Below are 13001 nucleotides of genomic sequence, written 5' to 3'. Positions count from 1 at the left end.
GTTACAGAGCTCTTATTTTACTGGAATGTTTCCCTCCCACAGGATTTAGGACTCAGAATGAGTTAGCTGCAGAAAGCTCAAGGAACTTGATAGTACCAGTGATGATGTAGTCAACAACACATGCCTCACAGGGATTTGTGATGTTCAGGCAAATATTGCATCACATCAGAGCTTAGTACAATTTGAAAGGGAGAGAAAAATACTTTAAGCTTGTTCCAGAGCTGATGTGCTTTTGTTGCACAGCTAAGCCAATCCAGAACACAGCTGCCATGAAAAGGAAAGATCTTGCCTCTCCTTCAGCTGTACTTGTCTCAGTCTGTGGTTAATTTGTGCAAAGAGGTAAACCAACTGGCTTGATTTCACTTACAAAAATGTTACTTTTTTTTTTTTTTTTTGCCATTTTACGTTCCTGTGAATGTACCCAGTCAAGGAGGCAGGTAGGAGGGCAGAGGAGAAAGACCATCACTTAAAGCAGTGACACCTACTAGACAAAGTTATAACACAAATGCTTCCTTCCTCAAGTTCCTGTTCACAATAGAATTCCATAATAGACTGATCTGAGGGCAATATGATGTTGAAAACAGTCAGCAAACCATTTATTTGGAATTCTCTGGGTTTGTATCCTGCAAACAGTGACGCAGAGACATCTTTATAATACAGGTTACACATGGCATTCTACAAGCCACTCCAGTGATCTACACTCAGCATTCTTACTAAACTTTTTACTTCTAACTCAATTAATATTGAAAAGCTTGCCCTGTAGGATCACTTGCAGCCCAGACTTGTGATTTTAGGAATTCCTCCATCGATAAAAAAAAAAAATGATTTAGAAACATTAACTGCTGTTCATGGCCAATAATAAAAGTTACAGGCAGAAGCCATTTTTGTCATGGCTTAGAGGAATCCACCTCAAGTAGAAGGAAGAACAAAAAAAAAAACAACCAGAAATCAGCATGTTGTTAGAGGATAGCATGGTCCAGTTTATTCCTGCAACGGAACTTCTGTGAAACTGTGGCATGTGAGAGACATTTATTACATTAGTGTTACTATAGCACTGCATGCAAGACAATGACTTTTGTATATAGGTACGAGGAAAGTAGCAGTAAAAAAGAAGGAAAAGCTTTTCCTTTGCTTGGCAGCAATATATACTCAGAAAAAATGTACAAAAGCTTACATCTACCGTTTTTATCCCCTCTATAAATCAGCTCTTACCTTCTGCTTTCTAATGCCATGAAATAGCCAAAAGACACTCTGAAATACACTTCTCTTCCAGTAATCTGTATGTCTAACCATATGGGCCATGGAAATGTGTCTTACCATACAGGTGTCCAGATCCTCCAAACGTTCTATCTCTGTTAACTCTTCAACTGTGATGATAGAGCGTTTAGTTGGCTTTTCTTCAGCTAACTCAATTTCCAGTGATTCCTGCTGTGGAAGTGGTTTGCCACGTCTGGTCAAATGGTCAGCCTGGATCAAAACAGTCAGTCAGGATAAAGATAGGAACACATTAATCACACTTAAAGAAGTCAAAATGAAAACAAAGTCTAGGATCTGTACCCATTTGAATTTCCCAGAAAACTATTGACAAATGGAAAGCTTCATTGCGTATATTAATCTTCACACAGTTTTGTGGAGTTGAGGAGGATGGAAAATCCCTTTCTTTATACATTGTAATAAGGAAGTGAGAAAGAAGGAAGTTCAATGGAAAAAAAAAAGGAAAAAAATTCAAATAAAATGACATCATATTTAGATCATACTTTTGACTTATAATAGCATTAGAAGGTTTCCTCAAAATTTGTCTGCTGACTTTAGTATAAGTAAAGGGGTGGAAGAGATGGTTTGTATTATTTAATCTTTTAAAATTAAATAGTACGAAGACATGTACAATTTCAGCTTACACCAAAACTGTATGTATACTCGTAAAAAAAGAGTGGCAGAGTAATTTGTTCTATACATAATGAATATTATGCAAAACAAAGTTACTTCCTACTGGATAAGGATGAGTTTATCATGGGGCAGGAATGACAGCTGTTAAGACACCAGTGACCACAACCCAATTACAGTCTTCATTAGCAAGAGAGGATGAACCCAGCAAGGGATTCTACTCCAAGCAAAGAGCATCTCTGAATGGAATGTTAAAGCCAAAGCAACTTATTAATGGCCTGATGGCAAATGATCAACATCTAAGTGACAGTGGTAGGGAAAAAAGAAAAAAACACTGAAAAAACACTGAAGAGCAGGAATTCTTGAATGATTATTAAATGTCCAAAATCCTATGGTCTCCTCTTCAAAAAAAAGGGACAGTTCTGCTAAAAAAAAGAAGTAAAAAAAATTACAATGGCATGGTTTGGAAGGGACATTGAAGCCCATTCAGCTCCGACCCCCTGCTGCAGACAGGGTTGCTCTTTACCAGCTCAGGCTGCCCAGGGTCCCATCCAAAATGGCCATTAATACCTCCAAGGATGGGGCATCCACAGCCCCTCTGGGAAGCTTGGTCCAGAGATCAAGACTTGGGAGTTGCACTTTTGTTATTGTTGTTTTTTAAGTACCAGAGAGAAAAACAATAATAAAATGCCTTGTCAGATCTCAATAGCAAAAATTGTTACTATGAATACAAAGAATGTTATATAAGCCCTCTGGATTGTGAAATAATTATGAAATATTTCCTAGTTCTATTGGTAACTAAAGAGATTACTGAATAACATTCACTAAGAGCAAGAGTTTGAAGATGAACTAATCCAGGTAAGTTAGTCATAAGAAGCTTTAAAAGCAACAGTGAGGGAGAGCAGCAGTCCACTGCTCAGTATCACCTGAGCTGCCTACAACCAGTGAACTGTATTTCTGTTAAACATCAAAAAGGGTAAATGGATGACCTGAATAAATTATAATGAATTTAGTATACCATCTATATAGGCAAAAGTAACTGAAGAGCTGTTAAGAATTTATCTTTAACCAGATTAAAGTGTCTGGAATGATAACATGCTGATCACCATCACTTTAGCCAAACAGTAGTATTGTCAAATACGGCTCATTTCTCCAATTTACCTCAAATGCAACTCTTTTAAAGCCGCATACGCAGGCATTTGCAAGCAGCTGAATTAGAACTACACGGTACTCCAATTTAAGGTGTTAGTACAGAACTGTATCAGTTCATTTAGTCTGTAAGAAGTAGCTGTCAGCTTTCAAATTACAGCTGTCAATTGGAGATTAATACTAACAATTCCCACAGGCATTGGAGCATTTTTGAGGTCCATATTCTTCACTCTTGTCATCAAAGGAACTACCTGAAACAATCTGCAGAGAGCAGAAATATGGGAGAATGCTAAACACTGAAAAGGACGTGTTACTAATGCAAGGCAAAATGTATCTCACAGTAAACCAATTCAAATCAAACATACGTGTCTTCAAGAATGAAGAGCACTGGCCATTAGTTTTGGACACAATCCTGAAATCAATGTAGAAAATCTGTCCCCAAGCCCTCCCTAGTAGTGCAGAGGCTGCCATGGGAGCAGCTCCTCCAGCAGGGAGCTGATGTCTTCTTAGTAGGATGAGGGGTAATGACTTTAAGTTGCACAAGGGGAAGTTCAGGATATTAGCAAAATTTTCTTTTCTGAATGGTGAGACACTGGAATAGACTGTACAGAAAGGTGGCGGAGTCACCGTCCCTGGAGGTGGAAGTGTGGAGATATGGCGCTAGGGGGCATTGATTAGTGGCCACAGTGGTGATGCATTGATGGATGGATTTGGTGATCCCAAAGGTACATTCTAGCCTCACTAATATCTATAATTCTTAAAGTGAGCTATCACTGAAACTCAGACAAAAAGAAGAAACTCCTATGCCTTTGGATGTATAAATATGAGGAGAAAAGAATCTCTGACAAAAATAAATTTCACTCCAGTGCTGGTTAAATCCCATGCTAGAACAGCCTGTCCAATTCTGTATTTAAAAGAGGTTGTTAAACAGCTGGAGAACATGTGGAAGGTTGTTACTGAAGGGACTCTAAGGCTGGAGAAAATGACTTAGTGTGCGAGAGTCAGGCTATGCCCAAGTTGTGCAATACCATGGGACAGATTCTGCCCAGAGCTCATGCCAGCTGAGCCTGGTCCAGAACCACCTGGAGCTAATGAGCATGCTACTCACACAGCAGTTTGATGCAGTTACGTAACTCCTGAGACCACAGGCCATGCCTTTACACAATGCTGCTCTGTATCATGGAAACACACCCTTAAACAACTCAGCCTTTTACTTTATGTTTAAAAAATGTTTTAAGTAAAAGAGTTATTTTATTTCTGTGTATGAGGACCATTGTAGAGAAGAAATAAAAAGGAATATACAGTTCTCTAATACTGTGGAGAAAAGCATCTGAAAAACTCATGATTGTAAGCTGAAGCCAGAGAAATTTCAATCAAGACAGTGACTACACAGTGGCTTCCTTGAAAAATAGTATTGGATTCTCCTTACAGAAGCCCACTGCATAAGAAACCCACATGTTTTTCTGTGGATAAAGTTGCTTATTTCTTCTTAATGAAGCAAACACCTCTACCACAGATAACACTGCCTCCTGACAGCTCAATACCTTCAAATAACTCTCAGAGTGCTTCCTTTCCTATGTTTCTATTCCTTTCTCTTCAAACTTGATATCTACATTTCTAAAGTAATTTCCAGATGCATTCATTTAGGAAACAAGGTGTCAGCAATCTCCCTCTGAAGAATGAGACTTCGTCTCTCATTCCACAAACAACCAATCCCTATCATTTTGCTAGGACAGCTATGGGCACTTAGCTGTAAGTCAAATTTAAATTCTAAAGGCATTTTTATCTTTAGATCTGATAATATTGCAAAGGTAATATGGCAAACATGAAACACACTCTCTTTTGATGTTGTTTCCCTCAAAGAAAAGAAACAAGAATCCCATGGTAATTTTTGAAATTATGTCAGTGATATCAGTTAAAATACGATGCATTTCAAAATGAAGCTGTGCCAAGGAGAAACTGAGTAAGTCATAAAAGTAATAGCACTATTAAGTTACTTGATATATTCGGATATCAACCATGGAAATACTCACCAGTTTGTGATGGCAGTGGGAAAGTGCATCCAGAATTTCATCTACAACTCGGTCAGACAGGAAAGAAGCCACTGTCAGCTTCACTTCGCTGTGTGAGGGTTAGAAATGAGACAGAAAATTTTAATTCATACTGGATAATTTTGTCTCTATTACACATTCAACAGTGCAGTGATTATCCCCTGTGCCGTCACTTTATTTGAAATAAAACATCAGAGGGTGTGAGGATACATGACTGCAGCTTTCAGAAATAAACTTATGAATCACACAATAAACACAAGAGCCTCTGTACCATATTTAACCTGCTTCTAACATTTTTCTAGAGGCTGAAATGAAAACATCTGGGTAAGAGCTGAATAAAAACCACATGTGAAATGCAGTAAGGAACGCTCCACTGCTGATCAGAGAAACACAAATGTCAGATGGACAGGATTAAGAGAGTGTTGCCCATTTAATACTACTGCACTGAACAATTACAGTCTGTTCACTCATTTCCTCCTTTTGTACTTGTCACTTGAAGGGCAATGGTACAGTGCTGGTTCTCCAGTCTTTGCCTTCAGTGTCATTACACACTGCTTCCCCTTTTGCTCTAAGTAACTACCTTCTGTCTTACGAGCTTCTTATCAGTCATCCCTATTGCACTGACATACATGGAATACCAGCACTCTGGCACACTTGATCGAGGTTTCACTTGTAACTTCCCATCAAGGAAACACATGCCTTGAATTGCTCCCTTCAGGTCCCCTCCTCAGTCAGAGGGCAAAAGGCTCAAGCAGTGAAAGGGACTTATTTGCAGCTGACAAGCACATAAGGTTGAGCTGCAGCCTGAAGCTCCATCTCTCTTGACCCTCTGGTTTCTAGGCCAGCTGCTTCAGCTGAGCCTTGCCAGCAAGTACCACAATTTCATTTTAAGGTTTTTACGCATGGATGGAATTGATCTGGAATAAAACCCAGCAAATTCTGTCTGGGGCTAACATCTCTGCTGAAAATGGTCTGGGGAAGAAAGGTAAGAAATGCAAGAGATGTATAACAATGACCAAGCCACAGTAAGGAGAATGAGAGTGGAAGTCTTCCTGCATAATCTTAATAATTATTTTAAATAATATAAGGTAGGAAGAGTTACTGAGTGACATCCTTGCCTCACTGACAAACCCAGCTTTTAGAGTTAGAAGGGGAAAAGGGGCAGGACACTATCTGTCTTTAGACAGATTTGTTTGACAAAATTAAAGTGAAGAAAAACCACTCCTTGAGCCATTTTAAACACTCTGATGGCATAGCTAAAGTATTTAACACCTGTTCCTGCCAGTATTCCTCCACCAGCAAAACTAAATTCAAAGTCTTACTGTTTTTAAAAATAAGCACCACTCCTGCAAATATATCAGCATCACAATGCAAATTGACATGCTTTTCCATCAGATAGAGAAAGGATTTCTTAGCCAAATGATGACAACTGTGAAGCTTGATGTGCAGGCTAACTATGCTTTGTGGCATAAATATATACACTGGTATACATTTAATGTGAAATTAAATATGAAATAGAGAGTCAAGGGAAAGCGTCCACTCTCAGGAATTAGAAGCTGTTTAAGGTAACCCTTTCTGCTCCAGGTTTGCAGTTTGAATACCCAAGTTTGTGTTTTCAGTTATGTTTGTTTGCTGTGCACAAATCCCACACAAAAGGTTAAAAGCAATTGCTACAGCTACAGGGCATGACCAAATGTAGCAACAGGAGAAGTGCTGTCAATATGGAAAGTAAACAAGTGCAATTTTCTTCTATTATAGTGATTAAGTGCTACCTGAGGACAGCAATAGGTTAAAAAATAGAGCAGTCATGAAAATGTTATTTGTGCACCATAAACCAAAAGTCTTATTAAAGAAAACTGAAACACACGCATTAATGATCGACTTAATATCCCTGTAGATTCCAAATATTTGAGTTTCCTGAACTACATTCACTGGACCCATAGAACAATTTCCTGCTCTTTGAATGTCTTAATATAGTTTCTTGTAAGTCATCGAAGCACTCAAAAAATCATCTACTACACAAACATACACAAAATGCAGTCCTTTCTAAGCTCTGTAACTGATTTTGTTTATCTTTTCAAGTACCTGATTTTATTGAGGATATCAATTCCAGATTGCTCCAAAAGGACATTCTTTACAAAAGTGCGTGGGATTGAAAGCTTTTCAGCGCTAGCTTCAATCAGATCTTCACGGATATGAGCTTTCTTCATTACATTTGGGCAAAGATTTTCTGCTGCATCCACCATGGATTCAAGGAGAGTCTGCAGCACAGTAAGCAAAAGCTAATGTCAGGTATGGAGACTTTGATCAGTTGTAGATTACACCATTATTCTGCTGCATGGCACCATGGTACTTTTAGAATTGCAATTGTAACAATTTTTCTTCCTATACACTAATCATCAGGCAATCCAGCTGAAATATAAAAGCCTTTTTACAAAACAAAGCTTAGGAAAAACAACACACTAGTTTTGAAAACTACCTACAACTGTACCACTTTACCTTTTAAAGTCCAAAACTCTCACATTTCCATGTATTTAATTGTAAAACAACAAGAAATTAGCTGCCCTTATACACCTGCCCCTACATACTGCAGGAGCAGAGGCAGCTCTGCCACACCAACCTCTTCCCTGAACTGGAAACTCTCAGCATGCTCCAGACCTGCCTTCTCTTTTTTAAAAGGGAAATTAGTACACAAAGGAGACTCACAAGAATTGGGTGCGCTATACGGGCATATAGCCAGAAACTAAGATGTAGCTAGAGGTATGATTTGCAAGGAAGGTAAATATTTTTAGTGTATGGATCTCACATTCATGGAAGTCCGCAGCAAAACAGATGCACTAAACAATTATTTTTATTTTTAAATGACTGGTCAAAAAAAACCCAACAAAAACACAGGAGAGAACAATGGAAACAAAACCATGGAACTCTTTAATCCCCTCAACTTTTTTAGAGTAAGGCCAATCCTGATGATAAAATCAATTTCTTTCAGACTTGTTTTTATTTTTTATTTTTAGAAAAAAAATCTTTCATGTGTTCCTCAGTGAAATGGTGTCATGAAGCACCTTTCAACCACACTGGATTTACTCACCTACCTGTGCTTGTAAGAAAACGTAATTCTGGTTTAAATCCAACTTTATAAACCATACATAAATTCAGCTCTGACTGGAAGGTACTCACTACATAGAATGGCAAAATCATAAAGACTGGAAAAGTCCTCTAAGATCACCAATCCAACTGCTAACTCATCCTCACTAGCCATGTCCCTCAGTGCCACATCCACATGTTTCTTGAACACCTCCAGGGATAGTGACTCCATCACCTTCCCTGGGCAGCCTGTACCACTGCCTGATCACTTGTCTGAGAAGAAATTTTTCCTGCTGTCCAACCAGAAAAGGTGCAGGTGAGGACCTCACAGACCCTGACATAATCATCACCATATGAATTCATGTCACAAAAAAGTGAAAGCAGTGAAGGCAGTGAAGTTCTCATGTAAACGTTAGGATGAGACACAAGAACACTACAGCTGCCCTTATCAGTTAGACATCTTTCCTCTAAATACTTGCAATTTTTGCAGCCAAAAGGGTTAGGTGACACCATAGAAGGTATTAATTGGTCACCGAGTCACTTGTAAGATTAAAACTTAAGTTCATAATGCTTTATCTGTAAGCATGTATACCTTGTGTACAGTAAAAGAGATTCTAATAAATGCTAAGCAGTATCTTCTGACCAAACTAGAAACTACCCTTTGTTCACATTCACTCCTGTATTCACCTTGCTCAATTTCTAATCCAAGAAGTTCTGAAAATCTGCTTTTTACTATTACTATTTTATGTATTACTAGGTAAGCCTCTGGAAAACTGTACTTATTTCTGTTTTCTCTACAATCTCATTCCACATGTAAGTGACCTGAAATTGAACTCCATTTTATTGGACTTTTCTCTGTGTTATCTTACCATAACCAGCAATTTCCATATGTAGATACTGACTAAGAAACAAATTATTGTATGATAATTTTAGAAATTTCAGTAATCTCAAAAGGCATCTTTCAGTCTGTAGGAATCAAATGACAGATTCTTAAGTGCAGATACATAAGGACTGGAGAGCAGCTTAAAGTAGCCAAAGGGTACTGGGAGGTCTGATCTTTCATTTAAAACACAGATATGAGACAACTACCACTACAGCTTATGTGGAGGCTTGTTCTGGGTTCCCAAGCTCTCTGCACATTCAGGATTCATTCCACACTCCCACCTTTGATCCTTAAGCATATTTTGAGCCACAACACTTAAGAAGAGCCTTTCCAGCCCTTGTGGCCATATCCATAAGGAAGATGGAGAACTTCAATGGTAACTGGACAAAGTAAAATACTAACACTAATTACCGATAACATTAATTTTTTTTCAAAGCAGTGTCTCGTCTATCCTGAAAATCACACTGCACTAGAATGGAACTGAGGACAAACAGTTCAAGCACCCATCCTATCCTTACAAAACAATCTTCTCTTGCTTAAGCACCACTTGTCTTGCCTACAGGTTTCTCTTTGGCTTTTGCTAATTGAATAAATCATCTCTGGGTTTTGTATGTCAACAGTGACACCAGCAGGAGAACAGAAATGTGAGAATGATGCTACAATTACTCCATTGGCCAAACTCAACTCACTCTAAGATGGTGTTTTTCCTTATTTTACTTCTCCCTTCGCTTTTCTTTCATTCTTAGAGATAAAAACATCCTTTATTTATGTGAAAAGTCCTTCTTGACTTAAATCAATTTCCAAACACTTTTTTAGAACAAAGCTATCTGGTTAACATGGAAGCTAAAAATTAAAACACCATTTACAGCACATACCATGTTTTTGCTCCTCAGTATTAAAAAATAACAGTACTTATGTGAGATCCCTTGTCTAGCTTCCACATAATGCCCTGAATTGGCTAAACAAGTGAAAAAAATGCTAACTCACATGCAACATTTTCTGCACCATGTAAAGCTCTTAGCATCACCATATAGTTTAAAAGAAAACCTTTTAGCCTTGAGTATAAAATTAATACAAATAGGAGTTACTTCAGAGAAAGAGCATTATGACCTTAAGAGTTTTTTGTAATGTGCTTAAACTTTGATGTAGCAGTCAAAAATAAATGAAAAAAGCTTAGAATGGTAGAGCTAAAATGCCTTTTGCTGTAAATGCATGAAGACAAACAAAAGATCAATCAAGTCAATCTCATGCCAGGAACAATAAATAACACTCCAAATACTGAAATGTATTTTTTTTCCTTCTGTAAGAGTCTCCAAAATGCAGAGGACTTATTTAAGTATGCAAGCTGTATGCAAAGTTCAGCCTGTCCCAGTAACAGCCTAGAAGCTAAACTGGGAAGAATCATGTAGCTAAATCACTTTCATGTCCACAGAAATTAGAGATGTGATAGAGAGTCTTTGCCTTATTTCATTCAGTGGAAAAAGGGGAAAACATGCTAAAAATTCAGCAACATTTTCTTGCTCATTAACTTTTTAATTTATAAAAAGTAATTAGTAATGTGATAATGTTACTGTTCTTCATTATGTTCCTGACTAAAGCATTATTATGTTGATTCAGTTGAACAGTTCAATCTGCACTTTTTGATTCTTCAGTAATCTAAATAAAGCAAAACACAGGCAGGTAGCTTAGTCAAACTGAAGTTGCTTTGAATTGTCTCAGAACCTTGCTTGTAAATCCGTCAGCTTACAGAAGATCCTGTAAGTTCCCAAATTGCCCCAACATACCTTCTTGTTGGACAGATACCTTTGTACAGGCTGTATAAGTAACTCTTCTTCATTGATTACACAGTAAGACATAACATAACTGAACATAGAGGTTACTGCAAAAGTGCTGCTTGAACTTACAGATGGGAATATTTACAGATCAATTACAACTATTTCAAGAATTGAGGTTTGTCAGAAGCTTGTGAAAGGATTTCCTGCAAAGCTGCCTGTAGAAAATATTGAGGCACTTTCAATATACACAAGTTATCCAAATCCAACAGTTTAAATGGAAACTTGCACCAGGTTTGAAGTAGTCACTGGGATAAAAATTCTGCAATGGAGCCTACAGAAAAGTAGCTTTCATTACAGTGGAATATCTTAAAGAGTACTTTACCCCAGGGCATAAGACATTCCAGGGTGCTTTAGAGACAGCTTTATTAAGGGCCAAGAGAGCAATCAATAACTGTTCCCTTCCTAGAAGATTCCCAGAAGTGACACATGGTGCCTGTGGTCTTTTAATAGAATCATGGAATGGCTTGGGCTGGAAAGGACCTCAGTGTTCATCAAGTTCCAAACCTCTGCCACAGGCAGGGCTGGCAGCTGCTAGATCAAGTACTAGACCAGCTTTTGTCAGGGAAGTTCCACTTGATACAAACATGATATGCTCCTTCTGCTGTTGGAAACACCAAAGTAATTTTTTCATTCCAACTGGGCAGGTAGCCAGATAATAAAGCACAAATCTGTAAGAAACTAATAATGAAAAGGTAACTTGTGCACAAATATACTGAGAAGTTAAAAAACAACCACCATAACTGCGTGGCATATTTGCATTTTTAGACATCAACAGAAGAACTCAAACAATTATTTCAGCACACAAGAGATGATAAAACAGCCACCCACAGACCTTAAGCTGCTCGTCCACAACCCTTGTGACTTCTCCAGCCATAGATTCAAGTGTCTCTTGGATAGGATTGGAGAGTGAACCGTTTGCTCCTGCCCAGGCAGCACCACCAAGGTGGTACAGATTTGGTAAAAGCTGTAAGACAGAAAGAATATCTTCAGAAAGCAGGCCCTTTGCTACCTGTCTTCAAATCTGAACACAGAAGAGGAAACCGCTCCACTAAATCAAAGTCTTTAAAAATATTATCTGAAGCTCATCGTCTAAGGAAAGTACTGATTTGTGACACACTGTTACTATAACTTCTTAAAAGGAGAAAGCTGCAAGCCCACAGTGAACTGCTCTCTCAGTATTATAAGTTTGCTGAGAAAGGCTTACTGTTTTGGAGTTCTTGGCATCTCGCATAAGCCTTTCTGCAGATTTGACGTCCTCCTGTACAGCATCCACACTACAGTTTCTTAAAGAGTTGAGATGATCTTGCACTTTAACACATATTCTGTCAATCATCTACTTGAACAAAGGAAAGAAAAAAGACAAAACCTCAGGATGCTGCTCAAATATGAACTGAATTCAGTCCAGGTAGCAAATCAATACTATCATGATGAGATTTGCAGTGAAAATATGAAGATCTGGAAATGCATGACCATTGCCCAGAGGCACATCAGTGCTACAGAATGAAAGCACTGTAACTCCTATAGGCATACCCAAACACCAGAATAATAAGTAAAAGTTTGTCATTAAAGATAATATATTATTTAGCATGTTTCTCTCACAGTTACCTCCAGGATAACTACAAATAACCAAGAAGTTACTCATTTTAAGATCTGTTTTGCTTTTTGGAGCAGCCTTAATACTGAAATTGTTGCTATATCTAAGCCTTTGCTTTGATGGTCTGCTAGTTTTTAAGAAGTTCAGTCACTAAAAGAAAGCTCTGTAACAATCCATTCAACAAACATCAACAGAGATTTCACCTACATAAGCAAAATAGCACTGTGTAGGATTTGGGGGATTTCTTTCACAATGTAAATTTTCCTAGTTGCAAGGAAACTATAAATGCCAAAGCAAAAGCTTCCATCAGATTTTTCACAGTGGGATAAAATGCAGATGAAGTTCATTTTATTCAACATGCTGCAAAGCTGAAGCAGATGGCTTATCTGTATCCTTACAAGGACCACAGAATGGCTGACATACTGTCAGTTTTGATTAAGAAACACATAGTAGAGGCACATAATAGTTAATAGTACTTATTGGCCTGCATAGTAGTCAGTAGAACTGCCTATTTGACATTT

The 13001-nt window shown here is 38.0% G+C and overlaps 1 protein-coding gene across 3 annotated transcripts in view; it reads right to left on the bottom strand.

Annotated features, from left to right (window-relative positions):
- The window catches only part of CARMIL1 (capping protein regulator and myosin 1 linker 1), a 175518-nt gene that overhangs the window by 29914 nt on the left and 132603 nt on the right, over positions 1-13001 (bottom strand). For all 3 annotated transcript variants that reach the window (XM_065753098.1, XM_065753096.1, XM_065753097.1), the window contains 5 exons: positions 12091-12219; positions 11719-11850; positions 7170-7345; positions 5067-5154; positions 1318-1467 (listed from right to left, as the gene is read on the bottom strand). In XM_065753098.1, the coding sequence (XP_065609170.1) occupies positions 1318-1467; positions 5067-5154; positions 7170-7345; positions 11719-11850; positions 12091-12219 (675 nt within the window). The remainder of the gene's footprint in view (positions 1-1317; positions 1468-5066; positions 5155-7169; positions 7346-11718; positions 11851-12090; positions 12220-13001) is intronic.

This window comes from Cyrtonyx montezumae, unplaced genomic scaffold (assembly GCF_038088225.1).
Source record: "Cyrtonyx montezumae isolate F1298 unplaced genomic scaffold, pur_monq_1.0 scaffold_8, whole genome shotgun sequence".
NCBI lineage: Eukaryota > Metazoa > Chordata > Aves > Galliformes > Odontophoridae > Cyrtonyx > Cyrtonyx montezumae.
Note: the sequence above shows the minus strand (reverse complement) of the source record. Positions and strands in the feature narration are given on the sequence as shown.